The sequence below is a fragment of the Heptranchias perlo genome, chromosome 4 (genome assembly GCF_035084215.1).
Source record: "Heptranchias perlo isolate sHepPer1 chromosome 4, sHepPer1.hap1, whole genome shotgun sequence".
Lineage (NCBI taxonomy): Eukaryota > Metazoa > Chordata > Chondrichthyes > Hexanchiformes > Hexanchidae > Heptranchias > Heptranchias perlo.
Window position 1 is genome coordinate 990,553 of NC_090328.1, and position 27,403 is coordinate 1,017,955.

Consider the following 27,403-nt stretch of genomic DNA (forward strand, 5'->3'; position numbering starts at 1 on the left):
TACTTTGCATGTCTTCACAAAGGAGAGGGATGATGCAGGGATTGAAGTTAAGGAGGAGGATTGTGAAATATTGGATGGGATAAACATAATGAGAGAGGAAGTATTAAGGGGATTAGCATCTTTGAAAGTGGATAAATCACCAGGGCCGGATGAAATGCATCCCAGGCTGTTAAAAGAAGCCAGGGAGGAAATAGTGGAGGCTTTAACAATCATTTTCCAAACTTCACTGGATACAGGCGTAGTGCCGGAGGATTGGAGGACTGCTAACTTTGTACCGTTTAAAAAGGGAGTGAAGGATAGATCGAGTAATTACAGGCCAGTCAGCCTAATCTCGGTGTTGGGCAAATTATTGGAATCAATTCCAAGGGACAGGATAAACTGTCACTTAGAAAGGCATGGATTAATCAAGGACAGTGAGCACAAATTTGTTAAGGGAAGGTCGTGTCTGACAAACTTGATTGAATTTTTCGAGGAGATGATAAGGAGGATCGATGAGGGTAGCGTAATTGATGGAGTCTACATGGATTTTAGCAAGGCTTTTGACAAGGTCCCACAAGGCAGATTGGTCAAAAAAGTAAAGGCACATGGAATCTAAGGGAATGTGGCAAATTGGATCCAAAATTGGCTCAGTGGCAGGAAGCAAAGGGTAATGGTCGACGAGTGTTTTTGCGACTGGAAGGCTGTTCCAGTGGGGTGCCGCAAGGCTCGGTACTAGGTCCCTTGCTTTTTGTGGTATACATTAACAATTTGGACTTAAACATAGGGGGGATGATTAAGAAATTTGCGGATGACACAAAGATAGGCCGTGTGGTTGATAGTGAGGAGGAAAGCAGTGGACCACAGGAAGATATCAATGGATTGGTCAGATAGGCAGAAAAGTGACAAATGGAGTTCAATCCGTTGAAGTGTGAGGTAATGCATTTGCGGAGAGCAAACAAGGCAAGAGAATACACAATAAATGGGAGGATACTGAGGTGTAGAGGAAGTGAGGGACTTTGGAGTGCATGTCCACAGATCCCTGAAGGTAGCAGGACAGGTAGATAAGGTGGTTAAGAAGGCATATGGAATGCTTTCCTTTATTAGCCGAGGCATAGAATATGAAAGCAGGGAGGTTATGCTGGAACTGTATAAAACACTAGTTAGGCCACAGCTTGAGTATTGCGTACAGTTCTGGTCACCACATTACAGGAAAGATGTAATTGCACTAGAGAGGGTGCAGAGGAGATTTACGAGGATGTTGCCAGGACTGGAGAATTTTAGCTATGATGACAGTTTGGATAGGCTGGGGTTGTTTTCCTTGTAATAGAGGCGGCTGAGAGGTGATTCGATTGAGGTGTACAAAATTATGAGGGGCCTAGATAGAGTGGATAGGAAGGACCTATTTCCCTTAGCCAAGGGTCCATAACCAGGTGGCATAGATTTAAAGTGATTGGTAGAAGGATTAGAGCAGAAATGCTGAAAAATATTTTGACCCAGAGGATTGTGGGGGTCTGGAACTCACTGCCTGAGAGGGTGGTAGAGAGAGAAACCCTCAACTCATTTAAAAAATATCTGGATGTGCACCTGAAGTGCCGTGACTTGCAGGGCTACGGACAAATGTGGGAAAGTGGGATTAGGCTGGGTGGCTCGTTTCTCAGCCGGCGTGGACACGATGGGCCGAATGGCCTCCTTCTGTGCCGTAAATTTTCAATGATTCTATATATAGGCATGTAAACAGTAAACGGGTAGTAAGAGGAGGGGTGGGGCCAATCAGGGACCAAAAAGGAGATCTATTCATGGAGGCAGAGGGCATGGCTGAGGTACTAAGTGGGTACTTTGTATCTGTCTTTACCAAGGAAAAAGATGCTGCCAGAGTCTCAGTAAAGGACAATGTAGCTGAGATACTGGATGGGCTAAAAATTGATAAAGAGGATGTACTAGAAAGACTAGCTGTACTTAAAGTAGATAAGTCACCCGGTCCGGGTGGGATGAATCTTAGGTTGCTGAGGGAAGTAAGGGTGAAAATTGCAGTGGTACTGGCCATAATCTTCCAAACATCCTTAGATACAGGGGTGGTGCCAGAGGACTGGAGAATTGCAAATGTTACACCTTTGTTCAAAAAGGGGTGTAAGGGTAAACCCAGCAAGTACAGGCCAGTCAGTTTAACCTTGGTGATGGGGAATCTTTTAGAAATTATAATCCGGGACAGAATTATAATCCAGGGGCTGAGTGGCCGGGTCCTGTTCCTATTTCTTGTGTTCTTTAGATTTGAGGTTAGGATCAGATCAGCCATGATCTTATTGAATGGCGGAGCAGGCTCGAGGGGCCGATTGGCCTACTCCTGCTCCTATTTCTTATGTTCTTAATTAGCAGTCACTTGGTCAGTGTGGATTGATTAGGGAAAGCCAGCATGGATTTGTTAAAGGCAAATCATGTTTAACTTACTTGATAGGGTTTTTTGATGAGGTAACAGAGAGGGTCGATGACGGAAATGCAGTTGATGTGGCGTATATGGACTTTCAAAAGGCGTTTGATAAAATGCCGCATAATAGTCTTATCATCAAGACTGAAGCTCATGAAATAAAGGGGGCAGTAGCAGCATGGATACAAAATTGGCTAAGTAACAGGAAGCAGAGAGTGGTGGTGAACGATTGTTTTTCGGACTAGAGGGAGGTGTACAGTGGTGTTCCCCAGGGATTGGGACTAGGACCGCTACTTTTCTTGATATATATTAATGACTTGGACTTGGGTGTACAGGGCACAACTGCCAAATTTGCAGATGACACAAAACTTCGAAGTGTAGTGAACAGTGAGGAGGATAGCGACAGACTTCAAGAGGATACAGACAGGTTTGTGGGATGAGCGGACACGTGGTAGATGAAATTTAACGCAGAAAAATGCGAAGTGATACATTTCGGTAGGGGGAACGAGGAGAGGCAATATTAACTAGAGGGCACAATTCTAAAAGGGGTACAGGAGCAGAGAGATCCGGGAGTATATGTGCACAAATCATTGAAAGTGGCAGGGCAGGTTGAGAAAGTGGTTAAAAAAGCATACAGGATCCTGGACTTTATAAATAGAGGCATAAAGTACAAAAGCAAGGAAGTCATGATGGACCTTCATAAAACACTGGTTTGACCACAACTGGAATATTGGGTCCAGTTCTGGGCACCGCACTTTAGGAAAGATGTGAAGGCCTTAGAGAGGGTGCAGAAAAGATTTACTAGAGTGATTCCAAGGATGAGGGACTTTAGTTACGTGGATAGACCGGAGAAGCTGGGGTTGTTTTTTTTTGTTTATTCGTTCATGGGATGTGGGCGTCGCTGGCGAGGCCAGCATTTATTGCCCATCCCTAATTGCCCTTGAGAAAGTGGTGGTGAGCCGCCTTCTTGAACCGCTGCAGTCCGTGTGGTGAAGATTCTCCCACAGTGCTGTTAGGAAGGGAGTTCCAGGATTTTGACCCAGCAACGATGAAGGAACGGCGATATATTTCCAAGTTGGGATGGTGTGTGACTTGGAGGGGAACGTGCAGGTGGTGTTGTTCCCATGTGCCTGCTGCTCTTGTCCTTCTAGGTGGTAGAGGTCGCGGGTTTGGGAGGTGCTGTTGAAGAAGCCTTGGCGAGTTGCTGCAGTGCATCCTGTGGATGGTACACACTGCAGCCACAGTGTGCCAGTGGTGAAGGGAGTGAATGTTTAGGGTGGTGGGTGGGGTGCCAATCAAGCAGGCTGCTTTGTCCTGGATGGTGTCAAGCTTCTTGAGTCTTTTTGGAGCTGCACTCATCCAGGCAAGTGGAGAGTATTCCATCACACTCCTGACTTGTGCCTTGTAGATGGTGGAAAGGCTTTGGGGAGTCAGGAGGTGAGTCACTCGCCGCAGAATACCCAGCCTCTGACCTGCTCTTGTAGCCACAGTATTTATATGGCTGGTCCAGTTAACTTTCTGGTCAATGGTGACCCCCTGGATGTTGATGGTGGGGGATTCAGCGATGGAAATGCTGTTGAATGTCAAGGGGAGGTGGTCAGACTCTCTCGTGTTGGAGATGGTCATTGCCTGGCACTTGTCTGGCACGAATGTTACTTGCCACGTATCAGCCCATGCCTGGATGTTGTCCAGGTCTTGCTGCATGCGGGCACGGACTGCTTCATTATCTGAGTGCTTGCGAATGGAACTGAACACTGTGCAATCATCAGCGAACATCCCCATTTCTAACCTTATGATGGAGGGAAGGTCATTGATGAAGCAGCTGAAGATGGTTGGGCCTTGGACACTGCCTTGAGGAACTCCTGCAGCAATGTCCTGGGGCTGAGATGATTGGCCTCCAACAACCACTACCATCTTCCTTTGCGCTAGGTATGACTCCAGTCACTGGAGAGTTTTCCCCCTGATTCCCATTGACTTCAATTTTACTAGGGCTCCTTGATGCCATACTCGGTCAAATGCTGTCTTGATGTCAAGGGCAGTCACTCTCACCTCACCTCTGGAATTCAGCTCTTTTGTCCATGTTTGGACCAAGGCTGTAATGAGGTCTGGAGCCGAGTGGTGCTGGCCGAACCCAAACTGAGCATCGGTGAGCAGGTTATTGGTGAGTAAGTGCCGCTTGATAACACTGTCGACGACACCTTCCACCACTTTGCTGATGATTGAGAGTAGACTGATGGGGCGGTAATTGGCCGGATTGGATTTGTCCTGCTTTTTGTGGTCATTACATACCTGGGCAATTTTCCACATTGTCGGGTAGATGCCAGTGTTGTAGCTGAACTGGAACAGTTTGGCTAGAGGTGCGGCTTGTTCTGGAGCATAAGTCTTCAGCACTACAGCCGGGATGTTGTCGGGGCCCATAGCCTTTGCTGTATCTCCATGGAACAAGAAAGTTGATAGAAGTATTTAAAATCATGAATGGTTCAGACAGAATAGATTGTGAGGAACTGTTCTGGTGAAAGGGTCAAGAACCAGAGGACATAGATTTAAGATGATTGGCAAAAGGACCAAAGGTGACATGAGGAAAAACCTTTTCATGCAATGAGTGGTTAGGATCTGGAATGCACTGCCAGAGTGGGTGGTGGAGGCAGATTCAATCATGGCCTTCAAAGGGGAATTGGATAAGTACTTGAAAGGAAAAAAATTGCAGGGCTACTGGGATAGGCGGGGGAGTGGGACTAGCTGGATTGCTCTTGCATAGAGCCACTCTTGCATACAGACAGCATGGACTCGATGGGTCAAATGGCCTCCTTCCGTGCTGTGACCTTTCTATGATTTTATGCAGCGCTTTATTTAAGACTTTCTAGAAAACAAGGTATACAACATTCACTGCACTGCCATCATCTACTAATTTGGTCACTGCCTCAAAGAGCTTCATGTCAGTGAAGCAGGACCTCCATTTCCTAAAGCTGTGCTGAGATTCTTTAATAACTGCTGACCTTTTCAGATAATCACATTCCTTACAGTTCCTTCAAGCATCTTCCCTACAATTGATGTCAAACTACAAACCTATAATTCCCAGGGTTTAATTTCTCCCCCTTCTTAAATAATGGAACTACACAAGCCTTCCTCTATTCCACTGGAACTAACCCAGACCTCAAAGGGATGTTAAATAAGTGTCAATGTCTTGGATAATACATCTCCAATTTTGTTTGGCACTTTGGAGTAAATCACACACTTAAACATCTCTGCAACAAGCTGCTAAGAAATTTACACCTGTAGAATTGTTATTTGCCTGTTGAAGAATGCCCATTCTGTCCCGAGAGGAATATACTCCACTTACTTAAATTCATCTAATTAGGAACAGCTTGGCAGAGCAAATGTTTAGGAGTACTGCTAGAGATTAACCAGATGAACTGTGCACAGCACCAGCACAAAGCATTGGCAAGCTTCCTGTTGCTTGTTCAGCTAAGGGCACATGGCCTCTTCAGGCACAAGCTTACAGGGTTAGACTAATTCCAGCCACCAGTGACAGGTCCACCCTTCCAGATTCTATTAATCAGCCGGCCTGCCTGGTCACTCATCAACAGTGTCCTGGAAGATTACATACCTTCCTGGTTCAGGTATCGAATCACAGTTTGCAAAAATGGTTCACATAGAATCAAACTTCCATCGTCAGGTGTGTTATCTTGGAGCCATTCAACATCAAAAATAGTTGACCATTTGATAACTTGGACAGCATCCGGTAGCATAGTGGTTATATTACTGGACTAGTGACCCAGAGGCCTGGGCTAATAATCCGGAGAATTTAGGAGGACTATTAACTCCCCAGGGCGGGTGGAGGCCAGGGGGCGGTAGGTAAAGATAAAAAGGTGGAAACCCGATCTCAACCCGCCCGCTTCCGGTTTTAACGGAAGGGGGTTGGGGGACCGGCAACCAACCCACTCTCAGGAGGTGGGCCGGTTACTAAAATATTTTAAGGAGGCTTAGCACCTCCATTTTAAGTGAAGTTTTACTTTTAACACCTGCAGGCCAGGTTTCCCAGGCCTCTGGAAACCCGGTAGATGAAAGGAGACGTGATGGTCCGGATCTGTGAGGTAAGTGACTTTACAGCACTGTTTGTGGGCCAGGAGGTGCAGGAGTGCTTCTCCCTGGCCCAAGCTTACTTCCTTCCCTCCCCACAATTGGACCCCCACGATCGGCCGCGCTCCTCCCCACCCCGTGTGATGGGATCCCCACAATATCCGAAACTCACCCCACCCCGATGTTCAACTCCCCCCGCCCCCTGATGCCTGACATCACCCATGATGGGACTCCGCGATGTCTGACTCCCCCTGATCTTCAACTCCCCCCACCCCCTGCTGTCCAACATCCCCCATGATGGGACCCTGCAATGTCACCATTTCTGACCTTGTGATGGAGGGAAGGTCATTAATGAAGCAGCTGAAGATGGTTGGGCCGAGGACACTGCCCTGAGGAACTCCTGCAGCAATGTCCTAGGGCTGAGATGATTGGCCTACAACAACCACTACCATCTTCCTTTGTAAACAATTTTACAACACCAAGTTATAGTCCAGCAATTTTATTTTAAATTCACAAGCTTTCGGAGGCTTCCTCCTTCGTCAGGTGAACGATGTGAAGGAGGAGGCTTCCTCCTTCACCTGACGAAGGAGGAAGCCTCCGAAAGCTTGTGAATTTAAAATAAAATTGCTGGACTATAACTTGGTGTTGTAAAATTGTTTACAATTGTCAACCCCAGTCCATCACCGGCATCTCCACATCTTCCTTTGTGCGAGCAACGACTTCAGCCAATGGAGAGTTTTCCACGATTCCCATTGACTTCAATTTTACTAGGCTCCTTGGTGCTCGGGTTTGCAGCAACTCGCCAAGGCTTCTTCGACAGCACCTCCTAAACCCGATCAAATGCTGCCTTGATGTCAAGGGCAGTCACTCTCACCTCACCTCTGGAATTCAGCTCTTTTGTCCATATTTGGATCAAGGCTGTAATGAGGTCTGGAGCAGAGTGGTGCTGGCCGAACCCAAACTGAGCATCGGTGAGCAGGTTATTGGTGAGTAAGTGCCGCTTGATAGCACTGTCGACGACAACTTCCATCACTTTGCTGATGATTGAGAGTAAACTGATGGGGCGGTAATTGGCCGGGTTGGATTTACATAAGAACATAAGAAATAGGAGCAGGAGGAGGCCAATCGGCCCCTCGAGCCTGCTCCGCCATTCAATAAGATCATGGCTGATCTGATCCTAGTTATAGTCCAGCAATTTCATTTTAAATTCACAAGCTTTCGGAGGCTTCCTCCTTCGTCAGGTGAACGATGTGAAGGAGGAGGCCTCCGAAAGCTTGTGAATTTAAAATAAAATTGCTGGACTATAACTTGGTGTTGTAAAATTGTTTACAATTGTCACCCCAGTCCATCACCGGCATCTCCACATCTTCCTTTGTGCTAGCAACGACTTCAGCCAATGCAGAGTTTTCCACGATTCCCATTGACTTCAATTTTACTAGGCTCCTTGGTGCTCGGGTTTGCAGCACCAAGCAGAGATATTTGAATCATCCACCGCTACAGGTGAGGTGCCTGAAGATTGGAGGGTAGCAAATGTTGTGCCTTTGTTTAAGAAGGGCGGCAGGGAAAAGCCTGGGAACTACAGACCAGTGAGCCTGACATCTGTAGTGGGTAAGTTGTTAGAGGGTATTCTGAGGGACAGGATCTACAGGCATTTGGAGAGGCAGGGACTAATTAGGAACAGTCAGCATGGTTTTGTGAGAGGAAAATCATGTCTCACGAATTTGATTGAGTTTTTTGAAGGGGTAACCAAGAAGATAGATGAGGGCTGTGCAGTAGACGTGGTCTACATGGACTTCAGCAAAGCATTTGACAAGGTACCGCATGGTAGGTTGTTACATAAGGTTAAATCTCATGGGATCCAAGGTGAGGTAGCCAATTGGATACAAAATTGGCTTGACGACAGAAGACAGAGGGTGGTTGTAGAGGGTTGTTTTTCAAACTGGATGCCCGTGTCCAGCGGTGTGCCTCAGGGATCGGTGCTGGGTCCGCTGTTATTTGTTATTTATATTAATGATTTGGATGAGAATTTAGGAGGCATGGTTAGTAAGTTTGCAGATGACACCAAGATTGGTGGCATTGTGGACAGTGAAGAAGGTTATCTGGGATTGCAACGGGATCTTGATCAATTGGGCCAGTGGGCCGATGAATGGCAGATGGAGTTTAATTTAGATAAATGTGAGGTGATGCATTTTGGTAGATCGAATCGGGCCAGGACCTACTCCGTTAATGGTAGGGCATTGGGGAGAGTTATAGAACAAAGAGATCTAGGAGTACAGATTCATAGCTCCTTGAAAGTGGAGTCACAGGTGGATAGGGTGGTGAAGAAGGCATTCGGCATGCTTGGTTTCATTGGTCAGAACATTGAATGCAGGAGTTGGGATGTCTTGTTGAAGTTGTACAGGGCATTGGTGAGGCCACACTTGGAGTACTGTGTACAGTTCTGGTCACCCTATTATAGAAAGGATATTATTAAACTAGAAAGAGTGCAGAAAAGATTTACTAGGATGCTACCGGGACTTGATGGTTTGACTTACAGGGAGAGGTTAGACAGACTGGGACTTTTTTCCCTGGAGAGTAGGAGGTTAAGGGGTGATCTTATAGAAGTCTATAAAATAATGAGGGGCATAGATAAGGTCGATAGTCAAAATCTTTTCCCAAAGGTAGGGGAGTCTATAACGAGGGGGCATAGATTTAAGGTGAGAGGGGAGAGATACAAAAGGGTCCAGAGGGGCAGTTTTTTCACTCAAAGGGTGGTGAGTGTCTGGAACGAGCTGCCAGAGGCAGTAGTAGAGGCGGGTACAATTTTGTCTTTTAAAAAGCATTTGGACAGTTACATGGGTAAGATGGGTATAGAGGGATATGGGCCAAGTGCAGGCAATTGGGACTAGCTTAGTGGTATAAACTGGGCGACATGGACATGTTGGGCCGAAGGGCCTGTTTCCATGTTGTAACTTCTATGATTCTATGATTCTATGAACTCGCCAAGGCTTCTTCGACAGCACCTCCTAAACCCGATCAAATGCTGCCTTGATGTCAAGGGCAGTCACTCTCACCTCACCTCTGGAATTCAGCTCTTTTGTCCATATTTGGATCAAGGCTGTAATGAGGTCTGGAGCAGAGTGGTGCTGGCCGAACCCAAACTGAGCATCGGTGAGCAGGTTATTGGTGAGTAAGTGCCGCTTGATAGCACTGTCGACGACAACTTCCATCACTTTGCTGATGATTGAGAGTAAACTGATGGGGCGGTAATTGGCCGGGTTGGATTTACATAAGAACATAAGAACATAAAAAATAGGAGCAGGAGGAGGCCAATCGGCCCCTCGAGCCTGCTCCGCCATTCAATAAGATCATGGCTGATCTGATCCTAACCTCAAATCTAAATTCATGTCCAATTTCCTGCCCGCTCCCCGAAACCCCTAATTCCCTTTACTTCTAGGAAACTGTCCATTTCTATTTTAAATGTATTTAATGATGTAGCTTCCACAGCTTCCTGGGGCAGCAAATTCCACAGACCTACTACCCTCTGAGTGAAGAAGTTTCTCCTCATCTCAGTTTTGAAAGAGCAGCCCCTTATTCAAAGATTATGCCCCCTCGTTCAAGTTACACCCATCCTTGGGAACATCCTTACCGCATCCGCCCGATAAGCCCCTTCACAATCTTATATGTTTCAATAAGATCGCCTCTCATTCTTCTGAACTCCAATGAGTAGAGTCCTAATCTACTCAACCTCTCCTCATATGTCTGCCCCCTCATCCCCGGGATTAACCGAGTGAACCTTCTTTGTACTGCCTCGAGAGCAAGTATGTCTTTTCTTAAGTATGGACACCAAAACTGTATGCAGTATTCCAGGTGCGGTCTCACCAATACCTTATATAACTGCAGCAATACCTCCCTGTTTTTATATTCTATGCCCCTAGCAATAAAAGCCAACATTCCGTTGGCCTTCTTGATCACCTGCTGCACCTGCATACTAACTTTTTGATTTTCTTGCACTAGGACCCCCAGATCCCTTTGTACTGCAGTACTTTCCAGTTTCTCGCCATTAAGATAATAACTTGCTCTCTGATTTTTCCTGCCAAAGTGCATAACCTCACATTTTCCAATATTGTATTGCATCTGCCAAATCTCCGCCCACTCACCCAGCCTGTATATATCACCTTGTAGGTTTTTTATGTCCTCCTCACTCTCCACTTTCCCTCCCATCTTTGTATCATCTGCAAACTTTGATATGTTACACTCGGTCCCCTCCTCCAAATCGTTAATATAGATTGTAAAGAGTTGGGGACCCAGCACCGACCCCTGCGGAACACGACTGGCTACTGGTTGCCAGTCCGAGAATGAACCATTTATCCCAACTCTCTGCTTCCTGTTAGATAACCAATCCTCCACCCATGCCAGAATATTACCCCCAATCCAGTGATTCTTTATCTTGAGCAATAATCTTTTATGTGGCACCTTGTCGAATGCCTTCTGGAAGTCTAAATACACTACGTCCACTGGTTCCCCTTTATCCACCCTGTACGTTATGTCCTCAAAGAACTCAAGCAAATTTGTCAGACATGACTTCCCCTTCGTAAAGACATGCTGACTTTGTCCTATTAAATTATGTTTATCCAAATGTTCCGCTACTGTCTCCTTAATAATAGACTCCAAAATTTTACCCACCACAGATGTTAGGCTAACTGGTCTATAATTTCCAGCCTTCTGCCTACTACCCTTTTTAAATAAGGGTGTTACATTAGCAGTTTTCCAATCTGCCGGGACCTTTGCCGAGTCCAAAGAATTTTGGAAAATTATTACCAAAGCATCCACAATCCCTACTGCCACTTCCCTCAAGACCCTCGGATGTAAGCCATCAGGTCCAGGGGAATTATCCGCCTTGAGTCCCATTAATTTACTGAGTACCAATTCCTTAGTGATTTTAATCGTATTTAGCTCCTCCCCCCCTAAACCTACCTACCGCCCTGTCCTGCTTTTTGTGGACGGGACATACCTGGGCAATTTTCCACATTGTTGGGTAGATGTCAGTGTTGTAGCTGTACTGGAACAGTTTGGCTAGAGGCGCAGCTAGTTCTGGAGCACAAGTATCCAGTGCACTCAGCCGTTTCTTGATATCACGTGGAGTGAATCGAATTGGCTGAAGACTAGCTTCTGTGATGGTGGGGATATCGGGAGGAGGCCGAGATGGATCATCCACTCGGCATTTTCTGGCTGAAGATGGTTGCAAACGCTTCAGCCTTGTCTTTTGCACTCACATGCTGGACTCCGCCATCATTGAGGATGGGGATATTTCCAGAGCCTCCTCCTCCCGTTAGTTGTTTAATTGTCCACCACCATTCACGACTGGATGTGGCAGGACTGCAGAGGTTTGATCTGATCCGTTGGTTGTGGAATCGCTTCGCTCTGTTTATAGCATGTTGCTTCCGCTCTTTAGCATGCATGTAGTCCTGAGTTGAAGGTTCACCAAGTTGGCAGCTCACTTTTAGGTACGCCTGATGCTGCTCCTGGCATGCTCTTCTACACTCCTCATTGAACCAGGGTTGATCCCCTGGCTTGTTGGTAATGGCAGAGTGAGGAATATGCCGGGACATGAGGTTACAGATTGTGCTGGAATACAATTCTGCTGCTGCTGATGGCCCACAGCACCTCATGGATGCCCAGTTTTGAGCTGCTGGATCTGTTCTGAATCTATCCCATTTAGCACAGTGGTAGTGCCACACAACACGTTGGATGGTGTCCTCAGTGCGAAGGCGGGACTTCGTCTCCACGAGGACTGTGTGGTGGTCACTACCACCAATACTGTCATGGACAGATGCATCTGCGACAGGTAGATTGGTGAGGACGAGGTCAAGTAAGTTTTTCCCTCGTGTCGGTTCACTCACCACCTGTCGCAGGCCCAGTCTGGCAGCTGTGTCCTTTAGGACTCGGCCAGCAGTGGTGCTACCGAGCCACTCTTGGTGATGAACAATGAAGTCCCTCCACCCAGAGTACATTCTGTGCCCTTGCTACCCTCAGTGCTTCCTCCAAGTGGTGTTCTGCATGGAGGAGGACTGATTCATCAGCTGAGGGAGGGCGGTAGGTAGGTGGTAGTCAGCAGGAGGTTTCCTTGCCCATGTTTGGGCTGATGCCATAAGATTTCATGGGGTCCAGAGTCAATGTTGAGGACTCCCAGGGCCAACTCCCTCCTGACTGTATATCACTTTACTGCCACCTCTGGTCGGTCTGTCCTGCCAGTGGGACAGGACATACCCAGGGATGGTGATGGAAGAGTCTGGGACATTGGCTGAAAGGTATGATTCTGTGAGTATGGCTGTGTCAGGCTGTTGCTTAACTAGTCTGTGGGACAGCTCTCCCAATTTTGGCACAAATCTCCAGGTGTTAGTGAGGAGGACTTTGCAGGGTCGACTGGGCTTGGTTTGCCTTTGTCATGTCCAGTGTCTCGTGGTCCATCCGGTTTTATTCTTATTGTGACTTTTTTTAGGGGAGATTTTACAACTGAGTGGCTTGCTCGGCCATTTCAGAGGGCAGTTAAGAATCAACCACATTGCTGTGGGTCTGGAGTCACATATCGGCCAGATCAGGTAAGGACAGCAGGTTTCCTTCTGTAAAGGAGGACATTAGTGAACCGGATGGGTTTTTACAACAATCCGGTAATTTCATGGGCCACCATTACTGATACTGGTATTTTAATTCCAGATTTTTAAAATTTAATTAATTGAATTTAAATTCCCCAGCTGTCATGACAGGATTTGAACTTATGATTCCAAATTTATTCATCCAGGCCTCAGGATTACTAGTCCAGTAACGTAACCACTATGCTACCATACCCGTTATGTACCCGACATGTTGACTTTTTGCATTTCATGTACGAGGACACCCAAATCCCTCTGCACCGTAGTATTTCTCCATTCAAATAATATTTTGCTTTTTTATTTTTCCTCCCAAACATTTTCCCACATTATATTCCATCTGGCAAATTTTTGCCCATTCGCTTAACTTGTCAATATCCCTTTGCAGACACTTTGGGCCCGATATTAGAAGGGGGGCGGGTTGGCAGCCGGGGGTCGACTGGGCACGTGGGTAACGCGCCCAGTGAAATCGGTGGGTTTGGCACGCGATCGTAAGTAAATTGTAGCCACTTACCTTTGCTTCCGGGTTTCACACTGGAAAGCTACGCAGCGGGCGGACTGCGCACCCGCATCATCGGCTGTCAGCTGGAGGAGCTCTATTTAAAGGGACAGTCCTCCACTGACTGATGCTGCAGAAAATAGGCAAAATTACAGCATGGAGCAGCCCAGGGGGAAGGCTGCTCCCAGGTTTAATGATGCCTCACTCCAGGTCTTACTGGATGGGGTGAGGAGGAGGAGGAGGGTGATCTTCCACCCGGCGGACGTGAGGAAGTAGCCTGCCTCTGCCACCACGAAGGCCTGGCTCGAGGTGGCAGAGGGGGCACCAGCACCACCAACATATCACACACCTGCATACAGTGCAGGAGGCGCTTCAATGACCTAACCAGATCAGCCAAAGTTAGTACTCTTACTCATTCCCCTACACTCCGTCTGCCACATCACCGCCCCCACCCCACATCTCCTTCTGCACTGCCAACACTACTCTCTCACATCACTCCTCACACCCACTGAAACCTCATCCTCATCTTACCTGCACTTCCTCATCTCCCCAGTACTCATCCCACCACTACCACTCAACCCAATCCTCATACAATCTCATGGCTCTGTCTCATACTCACCCTCTCATGCATCTCTTTCACGGTCAGCCTCACCCAACCTGCCACTACCTGTGCTGCAGCCACAGAGCATGCATCACGTATGTGTAGTAGGAAGCGTGAGGCAAACGTGTCGTGAGCATGAAGGGGATGCATAAGGGTGAGGGTTTGTTATGGTATTTACTTATATTTGATTTCTGATCAACTCACATTACATATTATATTGTCACCACTATTGCCACGTCTTGGTCATTCTTGACTGGCTTGTGCAATAAGGCCCTTTCATGAGGTTCTCCATGAACACCCTTGATGCCACTCACTGGGTCACCCTACAGTGGGTGTATGCGTAGTTGCACGACTACTTTGTGCAGGTACCTGTTGCGAAGCACTGTGTTGTGTAGCTCCACGTGGCAGAGGTGGACGGCGTGCCTGGCGAGGCTGGTGATGTTCCTCGTCCTCCAATGGAGTGATGAATGCAGCTATGGATCCCCTCCCCCCAACATCCTGACAGTGTGAGTGTGAGGGGGTCCGCAAAGTGGGTAAACGTGTTTGGACTGCAGAGTTTAGGGTATGATGAAATAATTTTGAGTGTGGAGACAACAGTGTGGCAGGCAAAACTTTGTCTGAGGTGACAGAGTGCCCTGCTGCAATGTATGAGGTATTCCTCCCAACTGTCAAGGAATCCTCTGCATCTCCCAATGGCTGCTGACTGAAACATGTCTGCAACAACAGGGAGTGTTTTCCACAGCATGGGAAACACACTGAGGAGAGTCCAAAATCACATCCCTGCTAAAATCTCTTCCCAATGAGGTCTGTCCACGACCTCAAGTACCTCCCTGACTATCTAAATTGTCATCCCGCCGGCTTTAATTGCCGGTTGGGGGTCCCGCATGTGGGGGTTGCGCGCGCACCGATTCACGTCATTGGGGAACCCGGAAGTGGGCGGGTTGGAGCCATCCTAAAATTGACCCCTTTGTGTCCTCTTCGCAACTTGCTTTTCCACCTATCTTTGTATCATCAGCAAATTTGGCCACAAGACATTCTGTTCTTTCATCCAAGTCATTGATATATATGGTAAATAGTTGAGGCCCCAGCACTGATCCCTGCAGCAGCACACTAGTTACAGATTGCCATTTTGAAAATGACCCTTTTATCCCGACTCTTTGTTTTTGTTAGGTAGCCAATCCTCTATCCATGCCAGTATATTACCCCCAACACCATGAGCTTTTATCTTGTGCAGTAATCTTTTATGTGGCACCTTATCAAATGCCTTTTGGAAATCCAAATATACTGCATCCATTGGTTCCCCTTTATCCACACTGCCTGTTACTTCCTCAAAGAACTCTAATAAATTTGTCAGACATGATTTCCCCTTCATAAAACCATGTTGACTCTCCTTGATTGTATTATGAGTCTCCAAATGTCCTGCTACTACTTCCTTAATAATGGATGCTAGCATTTTCCCAATGACAGATGTTAGGCTAACTGGTCAAGGGTTACCTGCTTTCTGTCTCACTCCCTTCTTGAATAGGGGTATTACGTTTGCGGTTTTCCAATCCGCTGGGACATTTCCAGAACCAGAATCTAGTGAATTCTGGAAGATTACAACCAATGCATCCACTATCTCTGTAGCCACTTCCTTTAAGACCCTTGGATGCAAGCCATCAGGTCCACGGGACTTATCAGCCTTTAGACCCATTAGTTTACCTAGTACTTTTTCTCTAGTGATAGTGATTGTTTTTAGTTCCTCCCTCCCCTTTGCCCCTTGATTTTCTACTATTATTGGTATGTTATTAATGTCTTCTACTGTGAAGATGTGGAGATGCCGGTGATGGACTGGGGTTAACAATTGTAAACAATTTTACAACACCAAGTTATAGTCCAACGATTTTATTTTTAATCCCACAAGCTTTCGGGGGCTTTCCCCTTCCTCAGGCAGTGTGGAAATGAAATGACAATTTCGAATCCTTCGCTTGCAATTCTACTGTGAAGGCAGATAAAAAATATCTGTTCAATTCCTCTGCCATTTCCTTGTTTTCCATTATTATTTCCCCAGTCTCATCCCCTAAGGGACCAATGTTTACGTTAGCTACCCTCTTCCTTTTTATATACTTGTAGAAGCTTTTACTGTCAGTTTTTATATTTCTTGCTAGTTTGCTCTCATAATTTATTTTCTCCCTCTTTATTAATCTTTTGGTCATCCTTTGCTGTTTTTTAAGGTTTTTCCAATTTACCCCTTGACCCACTGCTTCCTCTCTTTCAGCCAATTCTTTATCCATTTTCAAATTTTATCTAGGATACACATTGCCCAAAGCTTGTGCAACTTTATCAGATGGTTCCTGGAAGTCCCAGTATACAACACCATGGGTCCTTCCAGCATCCACTTGGAATGTCACTTGCTCAAAAGAAGACATGAAGTGGTCGCAAAGGATTTACCTTTCTGAAACCGTGTCCATTACCACTTGCTAGTTCTTTACATACATTAATCCTAATTTGTCCCTAACAATCAATTCCACTATTCTGCTAGTAATCAATGTAGGTTACCTGGGTTTGTTTGCATGCTTTTTTAGAAAATAGGTACCATGTTGTCTTGTTTCCAATCCAGTGGAATCTTCCTGTATTCATTGACTTTCTTATGATAAATGTCAGCACTTTGTCGAGCATCCCCCCGTGTTTCCTTCAATCACCTTTTTAACTTAATGCAACCCACTCATTTGATCTCTCACAGAATCAGATAAATGGATGACATTGTTCTTTTGGATGCAGTGCTTGCCTAATTGGCCAATCTTGGAATATTCTGCCTAATAGGTGGCAGGATTACTATTTGCAATCAGGTGAAGACAAAGAAATTAACCAAGACTCTGTTTAAGGAAAAATAAAAGGGGTGATTTTAACTCTACCCGCCTGGAAGAAACGGGGCGAGCATGCAGTTAAAATTGACAGGGAGACGTACCCACCGACGCCCGGCTCCCTTCCTGCAGTTTTAAATTTTAACCTGCATTTCTGAGTAGGTAGCAAGGACACCCACCAGGATCTGGTGGGGTTCTTCTTCAAATATACAGATTTGCCTCTGATTTGGTCATGAGGGCCCAACTGCTATTTGAATCAGTGGCTTGAGTGGGGTTCACCTAGAATTAAGAAAATAAGAACATAAGAAATAGGAGCAGGAGTAGGCCATATGGCCCCTTGAGCCTGCTCCACCATTCAATAAGATCATGGCTGATCTTCGACCTCAACTCCACTATCTCGCCCAATCCCCATATCCCTTACATAGAATTACACAGAGTATATAGCACAGGAACAAGTCATCTGGTCCAACAAGTCCATGCTGGTGTTTATGCCTCAAATGAGCATCCTTCACAGAGGAACATAGGAACAGGAGTAGGCCATTCAGCCCCTCGTGCCTGCTCCGCCATTTGATAAGATCATGGCTGATCTGTGATCTAACTCCATATAACTGCCTTAATACCTTTGGTTGCCAAAAAGCTATCTATCTCACATTTAAATTTAGCAATTGAGCAAGTATCAATTGCCATTTGCGGAAGAGAGTTCCAAACTTCTACCACCCTTTGTGTGTAGAAATGTTTTCTAATCTCACTCCTGAAAGGTCTGGCTCTAATTTTTAGACTGTGCTCCCGACTCCTAGAATCCCCAACCAGCGGAAATAGTTTCTCTCGATCCACCCTATCCGTTCCCCTTAACATCTTATAAACTTCGATCAGATCACCCCTTAACCGTCGAAACTCTAGAGAATACAACCCCAATTTGTGCAATCTCTCCTTGTAACTTAACCCTTGAAGTCCGGGTATTATTCTAGTAATCCTACGCTGCACTCCCTCCAAGGCCAATATGTCCTTCCGAAGGTGCGATGCCCAGAACTGCTCACAGTACTCCAGGTGTGGTCTAACCAGGGTTTTGTATAGCTGCAGCATAACTTCTGCCCCCTTGTACTCCAGTCCTCTAGATATAAAGGCCAGCATTCCATTAGCCTTCTTGATTATTTTCTGCACCTGTTCATGACACTTCAATGATCTATGTACCTGAACACCCAAGTCCCTTTGGACATCCACTGTTTTTAACTTTTTACCATTTAGAAAGTACCCTGTTCTATCCTTTTTTGATCCAAAGTGGATGACCTCACATTTGTCTACATTGAATTCCATTTGCCACAGTTTTGCCCATTCACCTAATCTATCAATATCCCTTTGTAATTTTATGTTTTCATCTACACTGCTTACAATGCCACCAATCTTTGAGTCATCGGCAAACTTAGATATGAGACTTTCTATGCCTTCATCTAAGTCGTTAATAAATATTGTGAATAATTAAGGCCCCAAGACAGATCCCGGCAGGACTCCACTAGTCACATCGTGCCAATGTGAGGACCTACCCATTATCCCTACTCTCTGTGCCTTTCGCTCAGCCAACTTCCGAACCAAGTCCGTACTTTTCCCTCGATTCCATGGGCTTCTAACTTAGCTAACAGTCTCTTATGTGGGACCTTATCAAATGCCTTCTGGAAGTCCATATAAATAACATCCATTGACATTCCCCTGTTCACTACTTTAGTCACCTCTTCAAAAAATTCAATCAGGTTTGTCAGGCACGATCTACCTTTCACAAATCCATGCTGGCTCTCCCTGATTAACTGAAAATTCTCGAGGTGTTCAGTCACCCTATCTTTAATTACAGACTCCAGCAATTTCCCCACAACAGATGTTAGGCTAACTGGTCTATAATTCCCCGGTTTCCCTCTCTCTCCTTTCTTAAAAAGCGGAGTGACATGTGCAATTTTCCAATCCAGAGGGACAGTTCCTGAATCTAGAGAACTTTGAAAGATTATAGTTAGGGCATCTGCAATCTGCTCACCTAATTCCTTTAAAACCCTGTGATGGAAACCATCTGGTCCTGGGGATTTGTCACTCTTTAGTGCTATTATTTTCTTCATTACTGTTGCTTTACTTATGTTAATTTTATCGAGTCCCTGTCCCCGATTCAATATTAGTTTTCTTGGGATTTCCGGCATGCTATCCTCTTTTTCTACTGTAAATACTGACGCAAAGTAATTGTTCAACATGTCCGCCATTTCTCCATTGTCAATGACAATATCCCCACTTTCAGTTTTTAAGGGGCCAACACTGCTCCTGACCACCCTCTTTTTCCTAATATAACTATAAAAGTTCTTTGTATTGGTTTTGATATCCCTTGCAAGTTTCTTTTCATACTCTCTTTTTGTAGTCCTTACTATCTGTTTTGTCGCCCTTTGTTGATCTTTGTATCTTTCCCATCGCCAGGATCTGTGCCATTTTTTGCCTTTTTGTATGCCCTTTCCTTATGTCTTATACTATCCCTTACCTCTTTAGTTGTCCATGGCTGTTTTTTTTGGCAAGTAGAGTTCTTGCCCCTCAGGGGTATAAACCGATTCTGTATCACGTTAAATGTTTCTTTAAACATTTCCCACTGATCGTCAGTCGTTTTACCCATTAACAGACTTGCCCAGTTTACTGTGGACAGTCTCTGTCTCATCCCATTGAAGTCGGCCTTACCCAAGTCTAGAATCTTAGCAGCTGATTCACTTTTTTCCCTTTCAAACACTACACTTAACTCAATCATGTTATGATTGCTATTGGATAGATGTTCACGCACAGTTAAGCCGTTAACTAAATCTGGTTCATTACTCATTACTAAATCTAGTATGGCTTGCCCCCTTGTTGCCTCTCGGACATACTGCTGTCGAAAACTATCCCAGACACACTCAAGAAATTCACTACCTTTCTGACAGTTGCTAGTCTGCTTTCCCCAATCTATGTGAAGGTTAAAGTCCCCCATTAAGACCACTATGCCTTTCTTACACGCTTGTCTAATCTCTGCATTTACACAATCTAGCACTTCAGAGCTGGTGCCAGGGGTCCTGTACACAACTCCCACTAGAGTCTTAGATCCTTTCCTATTTCTCAATTCAACCCATAAGGTCTCTGTTGGCTGCTTACCTCTCGTTATATCCTCCTTTATCATTGAATTGATTTCATCTCTAATCACTGAGGCTACTCACGCTTCTTCATCTAACCCCATCAACACATCCTTCTATTCATAAGAACTTGAGAAATAGGAGCAGCAGTAGGCCATACAGCCCCTCAAGCCTGCTCCGCCATTCAATAAGACCACAGCTGATCTTTGGCCTCAACTCCACTTTCCTGCCTGATCCCCATATCTCTTGATTCCCCTTGAGTCTAAAAATCTATCTATCTCAGTCTTGAGCACATACAACGACTCAGCATCCACAGCCCTCTGGGGTAGAAAATTCCAAAGATTCACAACACTCTGAGTGAAGAAATTCCTCCTCATCTCAGTCTAAAATGGCCAACACCTTATCCTGAGACTATGCCTCCGAGTTCTAGACTCTCCAGCCAGGGGAAACAACCTCTCAGCATCTACTCTGTCAAGCCCCCTCAGAATCTTAGATGTTTCAATGAGATCACCTCTCATTCTTCTAAACTCCAGAGAGCATAGGCCCATTCTATTCAATCTCTCCTCGTAGGACAACCCTCTCATCACAGGAATCAATCTAGTGAACCTTTGTTGCACCACCTCTAAGGCAAATATATCCTTCCTTAGATAAAGAGACTAAAACTGTATACAGTACTCCAGGTGAGGTCTCACCAAAGCCCTGTACAATTGCAGTAAGACTTCCTTACTCTTGTACTCCAACTCCCTTGCAATAAAGGCCAACATGCCATTTGCTTTCCTAATTGTTTGCAGTACCTGCGTTCTAACTTGTGTTTCTTGTTCGAGGACACCCAAATTCCTCTAATCACCAACATTTTTATCTTGCTTCCCCTTAAATGGATCTATGATACTCCATGTGGTAGCGAGTTCCACATTCTAGCCACTCTCTTGGTAAAGAAGTTTCTCCTGAATTCCCTATTGGATTTATTGGTGACTATCTTATATTTATGCCCCCTATTTCTGGTCTTCCCCGCAAGTGGAAACATCTTTTCTACATCTACCCTATCAAACCCTTTCTATCAGGTCAAGCCTCAATCTTCTCTTTTCTGGAGAATGGATCTCAAACCTGTTCAGTCTTTCCTGATAGGTATAACCTCTCAGTTCTGGTATCATCCTAATAAATCTTTTTTGCACCTTCTCCAGTGCTTCTATATCCTTTTTATAATATGGAGACCAGAACTGTTCACAGTATTCCAAGTGTGGTCAAACCAAGGTTCTACTCAAGTTTAACATAACTTCTCTGCTTTTCAATTCTATCCCTATAGAAATGAACTCCAGTGCTTGGTTTGCTTTTTTATGGCCTTATTAACCTGTGTCGCTACTTTGTGATTTGTGTATCTGTAGTCCCAGATCCCTCTGCTCCTCTACCCCATTTAGACTCGTATTATCCAAGCAGTATGTGGCCTCCTTATTCTTCCTACCAAAATGTACCACCTCACACTTAGCTGTATTGAAATTCACTTGCCCATTCTGTAAGTTTAGTAATGTCTTCCTGCATTTTATCGCAGTCCTCCTCAGTATTAACTATACCTCCCATTGGTGCCATCTGCAAATTTTGAAATTGTACTTTAGATTCCCAAGTCTAAATCGTTTATGTAAATGGTGAATAGTGGTTCCAGCACCAATCCTTGTGGAACATCACTTCCCACAGTTTGCCAGTCTGAGTAACTACCTTTAACCCCAACTCCCTGTTTTCTGTTTTGAGCCAGCTTGCTATCCGTTCTGCTACTTATCCCCTAACTCCACATGCTTTGACCTTAGTCATGAGTCTACTATGTGGTACCTTATCAAAGGCCGATTGAAAATCAAATATATTACATCTACTACATTACCCTTGTCTACCCTTTCTGATACTTCTTCAAAGAATTCAATAAGGTTGGTCAAGCATGAAATTCGTGCTGACTATTCTTTGTTATATTTTCGGTTTCTAGATATTCTTCTATTACATCTTTGAGTAAAGATTCCATTATCTTTCCTACCACAGACATTAAACTAACTGGTCTATAGCTCCCTGGACTCGTTCTAACTCCCTTTTCAAATATAGGAATCACATGAGCTGTCTGCCAGTCCTCTGACACTATTCCCTTTTCTAATGAATTTTTACATATATGTAATAGTGCCTCTGCTTTCTCTTCCCTAACATCTTTTAATATGCGCGGATGAAATCCATCCGGACCAGGGGTTTTATCCTCTCTAAGTTCTAGTGGGATGAAGGCTTGGGACCAGTAAAGGTTCAATTAGGTAATTTTTAAAACTTTTTTTTAAACTTTCCTCGTGAGGCCAGGATAAGCAGGGGTCCTCCTTCAGGCCCCAAAAGAATAGTTTAGGCCTCCCCTGCCCCAGGCTCACCTGCACGGATAACAACACTCTCGCGAGGAGCTGCAGCACAGAGCTGGGTAAGAGTTGGGTGAATCTGCTAAACAGAGTGACGATGGGAATTTGGTGAGAGTGGGAATTAAGTGCAGAGGAGAAAGGAGGTGCTAAGTAATTTAAACTAAGGGGCAACAGTAAATAAGTAAGTATATGAATGAATAATTAGATTAATTAGATCTAAGGGGATAAAATTACATTTCACTAAATAGAGGATACCAACATTAAAGGGATCCGAATAGCATTAAATAAAAATCTGGTGTACATAAATAGGAGTTAAGTGAATACTGGAATAAAGAAGTTAATAAACAAAAAACAAGACAAATTAATTATAAATTAATCTGAAATCAAGCTAGATCCATCTACTAAATATAATCTAGATCTCAAGTAATTCTATTATATCTAGAATTAAATTAGAACTAACAAATAAATAAATAGAAAAAAAACTAGAAGTGGTGTTGGGACTGTAATATGTGGGAGCTTGAGGACAGTAAGACTGTCCCAGATTGCCACATCTGCACGAACTGTATCTGCCTTGAGACACTCCAGCTCAGAGTCCTTGAGCTGGAGTGCGAGTTAGAGACGTTCGGACAAAGAAGGAAGGGTGAGTAATTTTTGGATAGTTTTCTCTAGATTACAGTCACACTTCAGAGGAAAGCACAGGTGCAGGAAGGGAAGAGTGTGACTGTCAGTAGCAGGGTAGGGGAAACCAAGGGGAGATAGAAGAAGAGGTCCCACAGACACTGGTCCTATCCAACAGGTACAATGTACTTGCTACCTACGAGGATAAGAATGTAGGCTGCGGGGAGGACAGCTACAATGCTGACCTAGGCACCATGGAGCAGTGGGTTGTCCAAAGTGGGGAGGAGCAGAATAGAAACGTAGTAGTTTTTGGGGATTCAATAATTAGGGGGATAGATAGCATCCTCTTCAGCCACGATCGAGAGTCCCGAAGGGTTATCGCCTACCCGGTGCCAGGGTAAGGGATATCTCGATGTGGCTGGAAAGTAATTTTGAAAGGGAGGGGGAAGATCCAATTGTCGTGGTCCATGTCAGGACCAATAACATAGGAAAGAAAAGGGAGGAGGTCCTGCTGAGGGAATATCAGGAGTTAGGGGCTAAATTAAAAAACAAGACCTCAAGGGTGGTAATCTCAAGGTTATTACCCAAGCCATATGCTAATTGGCACAGGGACAAACAAATTAAGAAGGTGAACATGTGGTTAAAGGAGTGGTGTGGGAAGGAGGGGTTTCATTTCAGCGGACACTGGCACCAGTACTGGGACAGGAGGGAGCTGTACCGTTATGATGGGCTGCACCATAATATGATTGAATTCAATGTTAGGTTTGAAATGCAGAAATTTACCACAGTTAATAAGATTCTAGATTTTGGTAAGGCTAACTTTAACGGGATGAGACAGAGACTGACAGCCAGAACAAACTGATCAGAGCTGTTATCGGCCAAAACTACAGGTGAACAGCGGGAGGTGTTCAAAAAAGAATTTAGCTTAATATAGGGCCGGTATATACCCCTAAGGGACAAGAGCACTATTTACAGAATAAAAACAGCCATGGTTAACAAAAGAGGTGAGAAATAACATAAAACTAAAGGAAGGAGCAGGTGAAAGTGCAAAGAATAGTGTAGATCCAGGTGCCTGGGAAAGATATAAAAAACAGCAAAGGAAGACATAAAAGACAGTAAGAGCTGCAAAAAGGGAATATGAAAGGAAACTTGCAAGGGATATCAAGATTAACAAAAAGTTTTTTCAAATTATACTGGAAGAAAAAGGTTAGTCAAGAGTAATGTGGGCCCTTTAAAAACAGATGCTAGTAATATTGCAAATGAAAATAAGGAAATGGCAGACTTGTTGAATGATTTCTTAGTATCAGTCTTCACAGTAAAGGAAGAGGATAATATACCTGATATTCCAGAGAATCTAATAAGAATCAAGGACTGGAACTCACTAAAGTTAATGTAAACAAGAAAACAGTATTAGAAAAAATATTGGCACTAAAGAGTGACTAATCCCCAGGACCTGATGGTTTCCGCCCCAGGGTTTTAAAGGAAGTAGGTGAGGAAATTGCAGATGTTTTCACCACAATCTTCCAAAGCTCTCTCCATTCAGGAATTGTCCCTTTAGATTGGAAAATTGCAAATGTAACTCCATTATTTAAGAAAGGTGAGAGAGAGAAACCCAGAAATTATAGACCTGTTAGTCGAACAACTGTTATTAAAATAAATCAAGGCATGGCAGGGCAGCTCACACCCGTCGAATGCACGGCCTGTGCCACATGGGAACTCCAGAATGCTTCCCATGTCCTGGACAACCACAGGTGCAGGAAGTGTCGTCAGCTGGAGGAGCATGAGCTGAGGATTTCTGAGCTTGAGCAAAAGCTGGCATCACTGTGCATCCATGAGGCTGAGAGTTTTGTGGATAGCATGTTTTAGGAGATGGTCACCTGCACCCCGCAGCTTAAGAAAGTGCAGGCAGAGAGGGACAGGGTGACCACCAGACAGATAAGGAGGACCAGGCAGGTGGTGCAGGAGTCCCCTGAGGGCATCTCACTCTCCAACCAGTATTCAGTTCTGAGGGGAGAGGGTTCCTCTGGGGAGTGCAGCCAGAGCTAAGTCCATAGCACCATGGGTGGCTCAACTGTACGGGGGGCAAGGGAAGGAGAAAGGTCAGGACAGCAATAGTGATAGGGGATTCCATAGTTAGGGGAGTAGTCAGGCATTTCTGCGGCTGCAAACGTGATTCCAGGATGGTATGTTGTCTCCCTTGTGCCAGGGTCATGGATGTCACCAAGTGGCTGCAGAACATTCTGGGGGGGAGAGGGTGAGCAGCCAGAGGTCGTGGTCCATATCGGTACCAACGACATAGGTTGAAAGAGGGATGAGGTCCTGCAGGCAGAGTTTAAGGAGTTAGGAAAGAGATTAACAAGCAGGACCTCAAGGATAGTAATCTCTGGATTACTCCAAGTGCCACGCACTAGTGAGTATAGAAATAGGGGGATAGAGCAGATGAATGTGTGGCTGGAGAGATGGTGCAGGAGGGAGGGCTTTAGATTCCTGGGGCATTGGGACCGGTTCTGGGGGAGGTGGGACCTGTACAAGCCGGACGGTTTGCACCTCAACAGGGCCGGGACCAAAATCCTTGCGGGGAGGTTTGCTAGTGCTATTGGGGAGGGTTTAAACTAACTTGGCAGGGGGGTGGGAACCTGAGAGGAGATTCAGAAGGGAGAGCAACAAAGCTGGAAGTGGAAGGCAGAGAAGTAGTAAGTGAAATTGGAAACAAAGGCCAGCAGCAAATAAGGTCAAAATAGGAAAAGAATTTTAAAAAGGCAAAATTAAAGGCACTTTATCTGAATGCACACAGCATTCGCAACAAGGTAGATGAATTGACGGCACAAATAGAAGTAAATGGGTATGATCTAATTGCCATTACAGAGACATGGCTGCAGGGTGACCAAGGCTGGGAACTGAATATTCAAGAATATTCGACATTTAGGAAGGACAGGCAAAAAGGAAAAGGAGGTGGGGTAGCGCTGTTAATAAAGGATGCAGTCAGTACAATAGTGAGAAAGGATCTTGGCTCAGAAGATCAAGATGTAGAATCAGTTTGGGTGGAGCTAAGAAATAGCAAGGGGCAGAAAACATTGGTGGGAGTTGTTTATAGGCCACCAAACAGTAGTGGTAATGTAGGGCATGGTATAAAGCAGGAAATTAGAAGTGCATGTAACAAGGGTAATACAGTAATCATGGGGGACTTTAATCTACATATAAAGTATTAGCAATAATACTGTGGACAACAAATTCCTGGAATGTATACCAGATAGTTTTTTTAGATCAGTATGTTGAGGAACCAACGAGGGAACAGGCTATTTTAGATCTAGTATTGTGCAATGAGAAAGGGTTAATTAATAATCTTGTTGTAAAGGAGCCCTTAGGGAAGAGTGACCATAATATGATAGAATTCTTCATTAAGTTTGAAAGTGATGTAGTTCAATCCGAAACTAGGGTCTTAAATCTGAACAAAGGAAACTGAAAATATGAGGCACAAGTTGGCTGCAGTTGATTGGGGAACTACATTAAAAGGTATGACGGTAGACAGGCAATGGTTAGCATTTAAAGAATTAATACATAATTTGCAACAAATATATATTCCTTTAAGGCACTAAAACCCAACAGGAAAAGTGGTCCAACCATGGCTAACAAGAGACACAGACTTGAACGTTTATGGTGGACAACTGGTTTAACACCATTCATTGCTAGATCTGGCTGGACTACATAAAGCACTATTGGGTTCTGCTCTCCTCTGCCAAAACTGCTCACTATTCCAGGATCATCCTGGAATACAAAGATAACCCCCGGCTTCTCTTCTCCACTACAAACCATCTTCTTAAACCCCTTTCCCCTACCTCCTCACCCTGTGCTCTCGCCTGCTTGATTACAGCCCCGGAGCTAAACTAAAGTAAACATACACAATTTTATTTTTTAAAAGATTAAAAGAACACATGTAACCTCACCTTGAGCTCAGGTTTAATCTGAACCAACACCTGCATGTGTAAATCCCAATACACTGTCAAGCCTATTGCAGTTTCTACGATAATAAAGAAGCCGAGACGAGATATTCGGAATGGATAGTCTGGCTCTTCAGAGTAGGAAATGATCTGCGGCAGAAGAAACAGAGAATCATGCTTGTTAAGACTGTTTTCATTTTACCTTCCTGTTACTTTTGACAGATGGATTCTTTATCATCAGCTCAGTTGACTATTATAACATTTCTACAATGGTCAAGATATAATAAAACAAGTGAGCAGCTG

The 27,403-nt window shown here is 44.8% G+C and overlaps 1 protein-coding gene across 1 annotated transcript in view; it reads right to left on the minus strand.

Annotated features, from left to right (window-relative positions):
• The window catches only part of LOC137320382 (mucin-5B-like), a 119,780-nt gene that overhangs the window by 48,174 nt on the left and 44,203 nt on the right, over nucleotides 1-27,403 (minus strand). The window contains exon 6 of the mRNA XM_067982082.1: nucleotides 27,107-27,250. Coding sequence (XP_067838183.1) covers nucleotides 27,107-27,250 — 144 coding nt within the window. The remainder of the gene's footprint in view (nucleotides 1-27,106; nucleotides 27,251-27,403) is intronic.